At 42.1% G+C, this 16,001-nt stretch overlaps 1 protein-coding gene across 1 annotated transcript in view; it reads left to right on the forward strand.

Annotated features, from left to right (window-relative positions):
- Window positions 1-12,484: 12,484 nt before the first annotated feature.
- MOCS1 (molybdenum cofactor synthesis 1) overlaps window positions 12,485-16,001 on the forward strand; it is a 30,799-nt gene continuing 27,282 nt past the window's right edge. Inside the window, 1 exon segment of the mRNA XM_082303077.1 lies at window positions 12,485-12,612. Coding sequence (XP_082159203.1) covers window positions 12,514-12,612 — 99 coding nt within the window. The 5' untranslated portion in view covers window positions 12,485-12,513.

Consider the following 16,001-nt stretch of genomic DNA (forward strand, 5'->3'; position numbering starts at 1 on the left):
AATGGTAAAATGTTGCTTATTTTTATAAATAGAAACTAATACATGAAACAGGTGGTGCTGCTGCTATGTATAAAGATGGTATGGACTAAAGATAACTGATATATGAGCAAACAGTAAGCAATATGTTGTTCTCTGTTCTACATACACATTCTTACAGAAAGTGCAGTAAGGGAAAGACTATTAATATGGATGAGAGCATAGATAAAACTGCATATTCAAAAGGGAAATAGGTGACCCCAGGCTGGTGGCAAATTTATTTAAAAAGCTATCCCTTCTAGTCTTAAATGGTTCCATGAGACTTGAGAGTAGGTTATTATATTTTCTATGTAAAAAGGAAGTAGTGGCGTCATTCTGACAACTGATCTATTAGTTTGATCTCAGCTCATTAAGCACTATGCAAAAACACCAAAGAACATTTTGCTGAAAGAAAAGGCATAGAAAGAGATGGCTAGTGGAATTTTCCTCAATCTGCCTTCTGACTTCTCTGGTTAAATATTTTCACCAAGAATATTGGCTCTGTGATCTGGTGCTCTGATAAAATTTGTTGCATACACTTTGCAGTAATTAACAAATCATAGGATATATTGAATAACAGATAAGAAAGAGGAAAAACTGGATTAGCATGGGGCCCTAAATACTAGAAGTGAGATTAGACTAAATTAAATCACAGAAAACAGTAGGTCATACTTTAGTATCACACATCATCACACATTCTTTAGTGATGAAATGACAGAAGATCCTGTGTTAACTAGTTAGTCATAGCCTGTCTAATACTAGCAACTTGATACGGTCTTCAAAAGAGAAAATACCTTTTGGGATCATACCAGAAAAGATACTTCCAGCAGACAGTGTATTGAGAAAGAATGATTTTTAATACACAAGGCAAAGTTTGGACTTAAGCTTTTGGAAGGAGGTATCTTAGAAAGTAGCTCTAACCAGTTACCAAGGTGAATAAGAGGATTTTCTTCTTTCTTAATACAGGAAAATGTGCAAGAAAATTACCTGGTCATGTAGAAAGTTGATCAAAATATGTGCCATGTCTAATGGCGTTGGGAGCTTACAGCCCTGTTCTGCAGCCGAGCCTCCAGGCATCACTGTCAACAGTATGAAAGAAAAAAAAAGAAGAGGAAATACATGGCAGGGAAAACTGCAAACACTCACAACATTTAAAGTGTCACTACAGAAGTGAACAGACCAAATACTCTCTCAAGGCACCCAAGTTTACAGACCAAAGATACCATATTAGAATGGGACAAAGATCAGAATGTTTCATTCAATCCTACAGTTCTGTTTTACCCTGTTAAAGTAACAGAGGAATCATTTGGTTTTGATTTTGCTTGCCTATTAATTACCTTAAAGGGAGTGCTTTATTAAGGATTTGTTCTAGATTAGAATTTTCTATGCCAGTCAAGTGTTTTGATAGCACAAACACACTACATGGAAGTAATAGTCATGACTCACTATTAGGTAGTGATTAGAGAAGGTGGTGCCAATCCAGTTGGGTGGAAATACAGGGACTATCACCAGATCCTGCAGGTTTGGAGGTCACTCTTTTTTTTCTTTTTTTTTTCTTTTTTTTTTTTTTTTTTCATTTATGTCTCTCCCCCACCTCCCTTGCCCTTTTCTCATCACAAATCTTGCTAAATCATAACTACGCTCTTCAGGACAGGTACCGAGTCCTCTGATATGGGCATAGAGTGCATTAGCAAAAAGAATTCGGTATGCCTTTCCCTGTGACAGGATTTTAGCAGGACTTGTTTTGCTCTTGCTTGGATCCTTCTGCTCTGTGGGAGTTCTGTGTGATGCTACAACCAACGAAGGAGGTCAGTCTCTTTCTGCTTCCCCAGAATATGTCCAAATAGCTACCTAAAGTACAATCCCACAGACTAAGGTCCTGCAGGTTGATGTGCCGTAGTTGGTCTAGACTGCAAGGTCATCAGATCACTTTCCTAATGCAGAAAGTGAAGGATTCAGACATAGACATTCTGTTCCCTACCCTAGACTCTCACACATCCAGCTGCTGGAGCAGTGAAGCGTTAGGATTCACCTTGGTTCTGTGACAGTGCTTTGGCAGTTTCTCTTCAACATTACTTATTCATCATCCCTAGGAGCTAAATAAATGAATGGCATGATTAACAAGTGGGACAGGGACTGGAGGATCCCACATGCTGGGTCATAATGATGAGAGAAGGCAGCAGCAAGCACAAGCAGTAAAATTAAGCAAGTATTCCTAGTTCATGTCCTTAATGAGGACTGTTTGGTCTATGTTAAGATATCTTGTCACTCCTTCCAAAACTATGATAGCAGCACATAAGCACAATTCAAAGATTCCTGGGCTAGCAGTCAAGTGGTAGCTCCAGAAGCAGAACAATTTAATCAGTGTTTTGCTGCATGCACACAAATTATCTTTGTTAGGATGCAGGTGCTGTGACATTAATTCTGTGCTTCTCTTGATCTGATCTGATCTGGTAGCTCTGCAGATCCAGGCAGTGTACCCTGTGATTGTATCTTCTCCATTAGCTTCAGCTTAGCAGGGTCCTGGCCCTGCTGTGTTGTGCAGTGTAGATAGTTCTCTAGCTTGTAAAGAGTAGAGCTACTCCTTGGAAACCTTGCTGACACCACAAGCTGCTTTTCAAGACAGTTATCTTTCTTAAGATGTGTAAACTGAAAAAGAAGTTTCTCTGGACTGATGAGAAATGAGTTGCTTTTATATTTGTCTCAAAAACATGCATTGCTAAAAATTCAGTACTGGAAGAGTAATCTGAACTAAGTAGGTTTCATGTTCTTCATAACTTTGTCAATTATCACAAAAAATGTAATGAAACTCATACAAGTGAGTGAATGTAAAAGAAATTAGGTTCCCATAAGGAAATGTGAGAATTTGATCAGGCTGTTTAAATCACACCACCTTAGAAAATTTAGGGTAAAGAAAAGAAACAGTAAGGAAGACATTTTGTTTACTAAGTCCTTGTTGCTGTTATCAACTGTCATTGGGACTGGTGTACATATTCTAACAAAAGACAGGGAGAGTCAAATTTCCAGACTGGAATTAAAGTTCCAAGTGTGGTCTTCTGAAATTACAGGTAATGTGGTTATAAACAATCCCTTTTGCCAGAGGCAGGGTTGTACACAACGGAAAAACCCAGTTAGAAAAGACATCACTTTTTCAGGAGGCAGTAGTGGAACATCACAGGATTGCAATCAGAGTTCCTAACCAGTGAAATGCATTACTCTTTCAGACAGCAAGGCTGTCCTGCAGGTATTTGCAGTGGGTTTTAAATATTTTCTGTGACTATGACTATCTGTTTCTGCTCACTAATAGGTCCTCACTCGTTTCTGTCATTCCCCCATCTCAGATGCAAAGCAAGTAGATATGAGGGAAGGAATTTAAAGGGAGGGAAATAGAAAATTAGAAATAAGGAGGCTAGAAAAGGAGATGGACAGCAGGACAGGTGGGTAAGAAGTCCTGAGAGGAATTTAAGAGAATGGAAAAGATAAGAAGACACATAAACATTGAGAAAGACATGTATGTGAAGGAATGATTTAAGTGTGCAGAGATGGATGCCAAAACTCGTGCTATTTGTTTTGTCTCTAAGTACTTGATTTTGCAACTTCAACATAGGGATTGGCTGTTGAGGGGAATACCCTATAACGCTGTTCTTAAAAATAAAATAAAGGGGAATACTATTATCCAAGAGGGTAGACTCAGATGTCCAGTGTTGGGAATTTCAGCTAATTCCCTCTGTACCTTGGGACTGATGGCCTTTCTTGCACCCCTCTCCTTCCTATCATAAGTACTCTCACTGCTTTTCAGAAGGTACTATGTTGTACTGCAGAGACAGCTGAAGTTAACGTGGAGAAATCAATCTCTTGTTAAAACGCACTGGAAGTTTAACAAAACAATTACAATTAATTGAAAAGGTGCAAAATCATTTTAGAAACTTAAAGGTCAGGTTTAGGAGTGTTTGGGCCCAGGCTTCTTGACTGTGGTTGTCTTTCTCAGCTATACCTGAAATTTAGAGTAAATATGGAAATCAGATATCTCAATCCCACTTCTCTGCCTTGGTCTTGTTTTCTCCTTTTTCTCTTCTTTTTCTGCCATTCTGTGTTTAATTACAGTGCTTATCTTTCCTCATGGGTGTCACATGAGTTCTGCATCTGGAGATGAAGGATTTGCACGACAGCAAGATGAGGACTGTCAGGTCAGTGCTGCCAAACCTGGTTGGATGCTTTTTGGAACAGGAAGATTTCATCAAGATAAAGCTGTTTTCTTTTTTCTTCTTTTAGAGGAAGAAACAAAGTTGCTAAAAACAGCAACACAAAACCCCTTGACTCTAAGTGTCAAGCTTAAAAAAAAAGTGAAGGTATTCCACTGGCTAAGATAGAAACACTTTTCAGCAAAAAAGACCCTATTCAGGTCAGCATCAAGTCAGCCTGTTCCAGTTTTATGCTTTGTTTTATAATTAATTTTCTTTAAGCACACAGCATTTGAAGTTGAAATAACTGGGTCAGGAGACCAGATTTCCAAGGCTGGGATTGCAATGAATACTTCACTATCCATGAGGAAATATAAGGCAAATACAGTGTCCTACATACCTTTTTCCTAACAAATAAATAACCCATTCTCATTTCCCCACAACAGAGTATTTCAGAGGCCCAGTGGTCAGCCAGCTACAAGGGCTGAGCAATTAGCACTGTAGTGAGAGAAAGGCTTTAGAAGAACAACTACTACAGAAAATAAAGCCTACCCCTCTCCAGTGCTGTGGGCATAGCTGTCATAACCTTTGAAACCTCCTGCCTGATGGCTCTCTGAGGTTAGTTCGAGTGCCACTATTCAGACAGCTACAGCTACCTCTCAAGGGCTTGATTTTCTGTTATCTTAGAGGTTACGTATAATCACCGATGTGAAAGTGAGTGGCAGGAATCAGGAGAGCAGAATTCTCTTCTTCACTAGGCCCACTTTTCCACCCTCTAAGTGGCTAAACACTCCATAACAAAGTAACGATCCTCTCTCCAAAAGCTCAAATTAAATTCTTCCAAGGCATTGTCACATTTTTACCTTTTTTTTTTTTTTTTTGAAACACTATTTAGAAACTGGCAATACTGAAAACACTGGGAAGAGGAGATCAGAGTGCATAACCAAACAGCTTCTTTCTATCTTTCTCTTACAATATCATAGCCAAAGATGCAAAAGATGGAAATATTCAGTGAGACTTGTTTTATGGAATCACAATTCTTTATTGTGATTTGCAAGAACTCAAAAGAACTGAAGAGCTTAAGGAATCTGAAATGACAAAGAGAAATAACAGTGCAATGCTAAATCTGGAAGTGACTTAACAGCATCTGGAAAAATAAAGTTTTTGATATAAGCATTGGGAAAAAATGCCAACAGCCTCCAGAGATGCCCTGATATTTTTTGTTTTGTTGGGGTTTTGTTTTGTTTAATTTTATTTTGTTCCAGTTTTCTGCCTTTTGATTTTTTAACATGGTAAATCTCTTTGGATAAAAATTAACTTTCTCGGAGTGATTTTTGTTACAGATTCACTTACCTTAACCAGATGCTTAGCAGACCGGAAATTTGCTTTTTTGCAGCAGTATAAACCTTCTTGGTTGCAGAAAAAAAGTCCTCTCCCAGGTAAACTAAAGACCTGGCTAGGAACACTACAACATAGTTTTGAAAGGTGAAATACAAAGCAGATATACTTCAGATAAGGAACAATTAAGTTCCTTAATGGAATTTAATTGATTTCCAAGTCACATAAAACTCTTCCAGCACAAAAAAGTCTTGAAGGTCTGTGATCTTGCTTATTGTATTGTTGGGATTTGGAGAAGGGTTTTTGTTGTTGATAAAACTTCTTGCTTTGATGCAAATTAAATGAGAAGTGCTAACCACATTTCATCAGATCATATGTCCAGCTGTTTAACTAAATTAATTGCTGTTCCAAATACAGGGAGCAAGAGAGCAAGATAGTACCAGTATTGGAAAATATTTTTTTTTCTTTTTTTCCATGAGGCTTAAAGACCAGTATGTTTCTCTTGGAGCAGTGAAGGCATAATTCCTTCTCTTAGAGTAGATGAAGACCAAAAGTTGGATCTGCACTTCAAGGGAAATGGAGGACCATGATTTGTTTTGTCCAAAATACAGCAGAATTCTCAGTACTGAGAATCATCTCTCTGACCCTGTGCCTGACTCCTGGAGTGTCAGTTGTGCTGCTACATGAGGGACCATCACAGACAACCAGTAGAGTTAACTTCAGTCCATAAAGTTAAGCAAGATTTCTTTAATGTGGAAGGGAGCAATGGGAGTCACCTGCACGATGATAGGGTAGAGCATCAGGACTAAAGGTCACACAAAGGAGAGGAAAAAGAAGTCTCCTGGTGTTTTCTAACATTCAGGTATCTCCTTTTACCATGCCCTTAAATTCAGTCAAATACAAAAAATGTAAGCATGCTAACAGATTAACCCCAATCCTATACCTGGAGCTGCCTGGGGCAGAAAAAGCCCACATAGAGTTAGGCTAAGGCAATGTATGACTTTGTCTAAACTTTCCTTTGGTTACACCTATGTCCACCTGATCAGATGGGAGTGTTATGTGACATTACATTAATTCTTCTCACAGTTCTCAGGCATTAAGTGCAATAAACACACAGTCAGACCAGCAAAAGTGTTATCTGCCCATGAATGGACTGTTTGCAGGGAATGTTGTGTAAGGGTGGAACTGTGCAATCCTGCTTCAGATAAACAGAAGTTTTGGAGCTGGCCTGCACAGAACTCCCAGACTGAAAAAAAAAAAAAAAAAAAAAAAAAAAGAAAGAAGAAAAAAGAAAAAAGAAAAAAAATAAAGGAGCACACAAAGTGCTACATTGTGTAACACTCTAGGTGGGATGATGATATTTCTTGTAAAGGAAGGAATCCAAGAAAGAAGGGTATGGTCGTGCATAAATGATGAGGTCAAACACATTAAAAATCCTTTCCTCTCTCCCTTCCTCCCTCTCTCACTTTCTCTCTCTTTCCCTCCCTCCCTCTCTCTCTCAAAAATCTTTCCCTCCATCCCACTTCTTTTTTTCCTTCTTTTTTCCTTAATTTTGTCCTCTTTTCTAATTATATCAACCTCTGCTTTTTATGCATTTCTTGATTCTCTTAATCCCCTTGTTGTGTGGCTTTGCAAAAGCATGGAGAAGTAAACATATTCTTTGCTTTAATGTGTAGGATCAGTTGGATTTCTCAATATTATACAGCCCTTTACTCTGGATACTGCTAGATACTGCTCAAACAGAGAGTGCAAACAATTTCAACACTGTGAGTTCACAAATATTAAATTAAATAATATAAATATTAAAATAAAATTTTAAAATGAGGTTTTTTTCATGGTTGCGAGCAGAAAAGCTGAATGACATCAAAGGAAATGCAGCAAAGGAGGAGGGTAATAAGATGAGTGAGGAGAGGGTTTCTCCATCACACTGAAGGTAAGGAGGGAAAGCACAAGACAGCATTGACACATATTTTCTAACCAGCCTGGCTGCTTCCATACCAATTATTTTCAGACCAATTTTTTTCTGATTTCTTCTGCATCTGTGAGAGTGCATCTGTTTCTGTGGCAGCCTTGGCACAGGAATTTACCAAATCCCTGCTTGTAAGTCTGTGTGGTTTGTGACACATGCTTTTTAATTCCATGGAAGCAGCATGTTCTAGAGAACGGCAAATATTATTTTGTGTCAGCTACCAGGAGGAAACACCAGGAAGGCTCTCATGCCTCTTTGTAATGAGGAAAGCAAAATATAGCAGAAGCCTCTGCTGTATCAACTCCCTAGGATTTCTCAAGTGTAGACAAGGATCATTATGCAGGAGCATGCTTTGAACTGAAAAATGCCATGATGCTCCTGAGGAACTGTAAGACATTCTATGGTAGTCATTCGTACCTCACTTGTGCCCTGAAGTTTGACAGTGAATCTTTTCGTAATAGTTTCTTTTAAGAAGGGCCTATGTTGTTCACGAGTAACAAACGTGGAGAGGGATATGTTCTGCTGTTCTGCTCTTGCAAGAGATAGACAAAACAGTGAGTATGTCTTGCAAGTTTTGTTATTTCATGCTCAGTTTGCAGGAAGCCGGACATGGAGGCTTTCCCTTGGCGTGCACTCATGCAGTCTTTCCTAACAGCAGTCCCAGCACGAGTCCTGGCTGTGTTCCAGCTCCACGTGAGGACACGATTAGGTCTTCCACTTTGTCCCGGTTTCTGTTCAGGCATGTAGCCCAAAGTTTCAGAAAGGTGTTGAGTAACTCTTGATGGATGCCTAGTTTTGACAATGAGGCAACTGTGATTCAGTGTGGCAGATGCATCCAGCTCACAGCCTGAATTCTCCCTTGAGACTTTTAAGTCATTACTATTTTATTAGTAACATATCTCTAAAACTTTGTTCAGTGCTTATTTGAAGCATGAATAACACTGGAAGCAGCCCAATACTTTGCATTTTTATATTGTTTTAGCATATGCTCCCACAGGATGTGGACTGGACTCTGCCCTTCAATTGCCCATGTGGGTTTAACAGCCCTTGGCAGGCACGCAGACCTTTACAAATGGCACAGTGCGGAGTCTTTCAGGGAAAGTTAGCTAATCCCTGGATGTGTACAAGTGCTGAGAAAGACCCACCCCTAAGGCATTAAGTGTGAATTCAGCAAAATCTTGAAACAAATAAACAGGTAAATAAGACAGGGCTAATCTAGGGTCCCTGGATGCCAGAAAGGAAGGCAGCAGCAGGAAGGGCAGGAAATGTCTTTCTTTGGAATCTGGGCTAAATAATTGCCCTGCGCCAAAGACAAGTCAATGTCTTCACGATGTCTAGAAGACAATTGAAATACCAGTGGCTAGAGTTTCTGTGAATCCTAAAACTGCTTTGAGTATTGAGATAGGTGTTATTTTGCCAGGGTAGAATGTCATGCCCAACAATGCAAGGGTGTGACACTGCACAGCATCTTGGAGTAGATACACAAACCCCAAACCCTTAATTATTTTCTGAGTACTAGTCCTTTGGATAGCTGCTGAAAAAAGCAAAGAAATCAAACCTCCAGCTGCTGTCTCAGGTGCTTATTCTTCATGACCTGTGACATGCCATGACACACCACAACATGACACAACATGACAGTACCCCAGCGAAGTTAAATGGAATCATCTCTTATGCAGATGCTCCTATTTCGTTACATATATTTCATGGCTTCATTTAATGGTGGGCAAGTGTTTCTGAAAATCAGCAGTAGATATTTCTGAGAGTAAAAGGTTGCCTTTGGAGGTGTAAAAGCTGATTTTATACTGGTTTAATGAAACATGCTTATATTTGTACAATCTGAAAACTAAAAAAAATTATAAGGCTTCAAGTATACAAAGACAATTCATTACTTACCTTTCCAGATATGCTGAGCACCACAGCATTCAACTAGACTGCAGATGCTGATGAAGCAAGGATTAAGTTTTTGTTTCTTGATGAGTTTATAACAAATTTTCATCTTTATTCATTGCACATCTAATCAAACCTCTTTTGCAACTGAGAATTTCACTGAATTGAACAATTATTACATTTAATATGAAGCTAAAGTGCCTTCTGTATTTCAACTGTCATTATCACTTGCTCTTAAAATAAATCCAGAAAATCCTTTAATTACAGTTATTCCAGTTCTACAGGGAGAAGCAATGTTTCATAAAGCTACTATAAATGTCAACAGCAAACTTGCTTCCGCAACTTTTGAAAATTGTAATTTAAACCAGTATTTTGGTCCGTGTATATGTTACCTTGACATCACACTGGTGGGCATGGCTTCAGACTGGATATTTAGCCACACTGTAGGTCACTCAAGTCTGTATTTCTTTTCAAATGGCTTAAGCTTTGGGGGGAAAAAAAAATAGCAACATGGCCTTAAGTTTTCCTGTTAGTCTGTAACCAGTCTAAAGACTGAAAAAAGTCTAAAGTCTAGAGTGTATTGGACAGAAAAAGGGATTTTGCTACAGAGCAAAGATTTAAGTATAACCTGACTAAACAATTGAATCTGTACCAGCACATAAAACTTTGTCTGGAAATAATGGCTGACACAAGCAATTGTAAAGCCTAGTTACTCAAACATCAACAAGTAACGCACAGGTCAAACACTAAAGGATTAAGACTGTGCAAAGAATTGCTAATCTGTTTTCAACCAGTAGTTGCAAATTAAATACCCCTGACAGCAATTTTGTAATGGAAAACAGAATTCTTTTAGAATGGAAGTCTGATCATAGAGTAGCATGGTGTATAAAATTGTGAGTTTTACTCTTAAGACCTGCACAGTTCTAAATTTAAGAGCAATAAAAGTCATTTAGGGAATCACATGGCTTTTGGAAGAACAGCTGACATGATTCAGGGAAGGAGATCCAGGGAAAATTTGGGCACCCAGCCAAGCACTCCTTTCACGTGTAGATCAGGTTCAGAACAAGTGCCTCCAGTTCAGTTTGGCAATGGGTGACCATGCTCTGCAGACTCTCACCTGAAGGTGGACATCACATACTGGACTTTTCATCATGAGCCCCTTATCTGTGAAACACTGAGAGCATGGGGGAAACTATATTAGGCAGGAAAACTGAAATACTGCTTTCTTATGCCTCATAAGATCCACTATGCCTCATTCAGTCCCTGTGCCTATCTTCTGACAAGGTTGTACAGATTTTACTTGAAACTAGTGCTGGGCTAGAGTTGTTGTTTCCACCAGAAATGTTGCCCAACTAATGATATTCGTTATTCCCAGTCCTCTGGCAGCCTTGCTGGGATATGTACCCTGCATGTGAGTCCTTCGATGCCCATGTTTCCCTTGAAGGCAACTGGCAGCGAGAGCTCAGGCTCTACACTTGGCTTTTAAAGGGCTGAGGTGGGGGTGGGGAAAGGCAGAGAGCAAAGACTGTCAGCCAGGTTTCGCCCTTGCTGCTGAGGGCTGTGGGGCTCGTCACCAACGAAGAGAGTGAAAGGCCTTGAGGGGAAGCCGCATGAGGAGTGGCTGATGTCTATATAACTTAGGTCAAAGTTACAAAATGCTTATATAGCTTCGGTTATAAGCTACCTATGTAACCTAATAGCAATATAACCTAAATCATTACTTTTTATCAATATAACCTGAAGAATATCAATATAACCTGAATCATAGCCTTCTATACTTATATAGCCTGGATCATAACTTCTATACCGATATAACCTGATGCTTTTATAACCTGAATCATAACTTTTGATATCTATATAACCTGATATGAATAACTTTTTTTATACAATGTAATGGCTATATATAGTTATATATATATATAATATATAGTTTTATATATATATATATATATAGTTAACTAGTTGCTTAAATGCAAAATAGACAAAAAGAGAGAGAGAAAAGAAAACCAGCTTGCCAGGTGTATAGTTTTAGAGGTAGATAAGTGTAGTACTAATGAGAAATTGGCAAGTGCAAAGCCAATTAGACACAAAACAAAGAATTTAGGCCAGTTAAGACCAGATGGACCAAGGAGCACCATAACTACGCATGCCTCGAAGACAAAGTTGAAAAGATCAAGTGTGAGGAAGACTTTAGAAGCCTTCAAAGACCCCTGAACACCCCCGAATTGGGGAAGCGCAAGCACAGTGCAAAGAATTATCTAATAACCATGAGATCATGCTACATAAATTAGTTCCTGCGCATATGTGATGATGTTGTAATGACATAGCAACATTAAGCAAAATTTACTGTATAAATATACCACAGTGCTTGACAAAGGCAGGCGAGTTAGGAGGAAAAACCCCCTCACCACCAGCGCTGCAATAAACAAATACCTGCTCTATAGGCGCCGGTCTATGGGGATTTATTTCTAGCCTATCTTTCGGGCATCACGGCTGAGGTCACTTGGTCTGATCAGCCTGGAGGAGACTAAGGGGCGACCTCATCACAGTCTACACCTTCCTCGTGAGGGGAAGCAGAGAAGCAGTGGGGCAGGCACTGATCTCTGCTCTGGTGACCAGTGACAGGATCCAAGGGAATGGCATTAAACTGTGTCAGGGGAGGTTTAGGCTGGATATCAGAAAAAGGTCCTTCACCCAGAGGGTGGCTGGGCACTGGAAAAGGCTCCCAAGATAAGTGGTCATGGCACCAAGCCTGCCTGGATTCAAGAAGCGTTTGGACAATACTCTTGGGCACGTGGGGTGACTCTTGGGGATGGTCCTACGCATGGCTAAGAGGTAGACTCGATGATCCCTGTGGGTCCCTTTCAACTCAGGATATTCCGCGACTCTGTGAACTGCCCGAGACCGCTGTCCCGGCAGCATACAGCGGTGGTGAAGGACCTTTGGGAAACGTCCCTCCGTCCTTCGGCCCGCTCCCCTGAGCGGAGCGGACTACAACTCCCGGCGTGCAGCGCGGCGCCTGCCGCCGGCCGCCGCTCCGATTGGCCGCCCCCCTCCGCCCTCCCCGCGTGACGGCGCGGGGCCGGCAGCAGCGCCCCCCGCGCGCCGGGGCAGGGCAGCCGCATGGCGGCGGCGGCGTGGGGGCGGCTCCTGCGGGGGGCGCGCGGGGCGGCCTCGCGCCGCGCCTGCAGCTCCGGGGCGCGCGCCAGGGCCGCGGCGCAGGTGAGGGGGCGCCGGCGGGGCCGCGGGGCGGGGAGGGCGCGGGGCCGGCGGCGGGCGGGGGGCGCTGGGAGCTGAGGGCGCGGGGCCGCCGGAGGTCGCGTTGGGGAGTTCGAGTGCCGGGCCGGTGCCTCGTCCGTAAGAAGATGTATTTCGTGGAGGGGCGCTCTGGTAGCGGTGGCAGCGCCTGGCGGGGTGACCGGGGGGCTTGGGCACCGCGGGCGGGGGCTGCCAGCGCGTTCCACAGAAATGCAACCTGTCCGTGGAATTTTGCAACCTGTCCTGGACGGACCGGTGGTTTGTGCCCATGACCTGGGCACATGACCTGGTTCTATATAGGGGGAAGAGTCAACAAAACATGTAGTAATACACAATTCTTTGTCCTCCCTTTGTTGAAATGTCACCCTTACTTTGGTGGTACGTGGGACACTCCGTATCATGGACCGAGCCGGTCCTGTGCTCCTGCCCAGCCAAAGAGAGATTACACAACGCTCTTTGATCAGCCTGGGTCAAAACCCGAGTGGTTTGGCAGCTTTCGGTGGTTGTGCTCCGATGGTCAAGCGAGCTTCGCACTGAACCTGTTCTGGGGCTGGCGCGAAGTGAACACAGGTGTTGCCCTGATACGGCTTCTCCCTGTTTAACTTTCGGTCCCTCGGGTGGATTCGGGCTCTTGGTGTCCAAATGCAGGCGAAAAAGCGGCGTGGAAAGGCAAAGGTTCTGTAACTGTGGCAGAAGGAGGGCATGGCACACAGAGCAATCCCAGCTGGGACATGATTTATTGAGTTACTTGCAATTGCACGGCTGGCTTTAACAAAGAGAAAATAAGCTAAAGCTACTAGTTACAGACTCCATGTCACCAGAATTGAATGCATTCACTGCCACTTACTTATTTACAGGAAACCAAATGGATTTGTGCGTTGCTTTATTGAATGTTTACTTGACTCAGAAAAATAGAAAGGTTATTGAATTTGTATTGTTTGTTTGTTTTCCTAGGCCATGAACATTTTTTTAAATTCTGATCAGAATTACTTTTCACTATTTTCTATACGTTGGGTACCTTGAACAAACATTCAGGAATACTTTTGAGAGAGCTTGATTACAACATCCATCTGAAAGCCCTACCTCCCTAAGGGGCAAAACACCACGGTAGCTGGAAGAATGGGATGGGAAGTATGCATTTGTGGCATAGTAAATAGTAAACATGAGAAGTGTGCCAGGGCACGGCTCATATCCCGTGAGGCTTGAGAAGCAAGGTGGTGTAAAAACAAAGGCACTGCAAACTTAGCAACTTACAGTGGTAATATACTCGTTGCTCCTTTCTGTTCTCAATCTCCTGGGATTGATGTGTAGAGAGGAGCAATTAGCGTTAACAGCCATAGGGGACAGTGAAATGTGCTTTCAAACGAGAGAACATTCAAACATTCAAAACAGTTGTGAATACTGCTTGACTGTCTTCTGTGCTGGAGCTGCAAGTAATCATGGGTTCTAATTAGTTTCCTGAGAATTCGGGGAGGGGGTGTGTGCAAAGGGGAGAAGAGAGCACTAGGCTATATTTCAGTCCCCTTTAAAATGGTCATTATAGCTATGGAAGGAAGAATTCTGTAACTTAGGAGCTTCAAGAGACAACTAGGAGGCTGTGTCCAAAGCCATCCGTTGTAAGTCTTTAGGTTAGGTTGCAGGCAGTGGGGTCAGTACAGCTGCTGTACTGACAGTGTGTGGTGAACAATTTACTTGTTTATATCTTGGTTTTTAAGGTACACTTGTCAGTCTCAGAGATGTGCACAGAGTGGAGTTCCTTTTTCTAAGACTAGAACAGGGCACGTAGCAACAGGCACTCTGAAAGCAGCATTTTCACATTTGTTTGGTTGTTTCCAAGCACTTATTTGGATTTTTTTTTTTTACTAATTAAGAGTTAACAGTTTGATGCCATCCTACCATCTTGTATCCATGATAATATATGTCCAGATTGTATTCTTGAATTAAAACGATCATGTAGGATGACCTATTTCTACTAAAAAACTGGAAATCAGCATATTTTTAAAAATTCTGCTCTAGATGTATCACGTCCAGTAAGGGTCTTGATACAAAGTTTCACTTCATCTTTCTCCATGTGCTCTTGTAGATCCTGTAATCCGAACACAACCTCCTGAAAATTTCTATGGCCACAGTGAAGCCTTCAGTGCTGGGATAAAGTGGAGAGCCCGGTTTTCCCAGAAAGACCTCATATGGCCCTAATTCTCAGCCAGTCGTGTCTGAAACTCTCTGTGTGCTGCCTCTCTGTTTTGTGGGCGGCCGGTAGCAGTCCCTGGGCAGTGCTCTCTGTGCCAGTACCCACAAGTGTAGCCTGCTGTTTGGGGTCAGCTGTTGGGCAGCAGCTGCTGAGCCCTCACAAAAACATTTGTCTTGGACTTCTCAGCTCAGACCTCATTCTGGCACTTGGCCTGCTTAGGCCCATTTCAGCCTCTGCGGTTGTCTGATTTCCAGGTTGAACCAAGGACATTATGTCACCACTTCCCTACAGACTCAGACACTAAAGGTGAGGCATGGAAGAGAAGAGCTTTTGCTGAGTTGTGTGTGTGATGCTGCAGCAGTGTTAGGTACTACACTGAGACAGCAGTGCTGTGCACAAACCCAGCAAGACTGCAGGAGCTTGATGAGCCAGTGGGTGCAGGAGCAGCACTAACAGTGCCATGGGTGCGCAGGTTGTCCTTGTCCCTGAGGTCTGTACAGAAGTGTCTGCAAGCTTTACTGTTTCCTAGTGCACAAATATCACAGGGGATGAAGTGAAGGTGGAAGAGTACAGCAAGAATAGTACTTGATCTTCAGCTTGATTAGTAGGTAAAAGTTCTGTCGTCTGCCCCCTTGTGTTTAACTGAGCTTTTCTAGTATCCGTCAGTTTGTGGTGTTCCTGGTGGTTATTGATACCTCTGCTGACAGCTTCCAATTTTGCTGCATTGTTAGACGAGTTCTCCTGGAAATCACAGGTGAATTGTCAGGTCTGAAGGGTTGACAGCTTGTCAAAATGTAGCTGCTAGGTGCAGTCATCTAAGCTCTCATTCTTTCAGTACTAGTATAGAACATGTGATTGACAGCCCAGAGGATGAACCTGTTTTTTTCACGGATCAGATAAAGCACACTGTGTGACAGGGCATACTCCTCCAATGTGCAGAAGTGTCTCCTGTCAACTATGGAGAGTGGGGAGTGGGGACTTGTGGGTTATAGCCATCCCTTTTGAGTGAAAAAGTCTTGGGATTGGGCATTGATATGTTAAAATACCAGCAACCATTCACCTTTTCCCACTTCAGGGAACTAATAACCCTTTCCCTGTAGCCTGGGAACTGTAGCAGGCTTTTGCTGTCTTTCTGTTCCAGTAGTTCTCACAAAGTGATGCG

This window comes from Coloeus monedula (genome assembly GCF_965178545.1).
Source record: "Coloeus monedula genome assembly, chromosome: 2".
NCBI classification, from domain to species: Eukaryota; Metazoa; Chordata; class Aves; order Passeriformes; family Corvidae; genus Coloeus; species Coloeus monedula.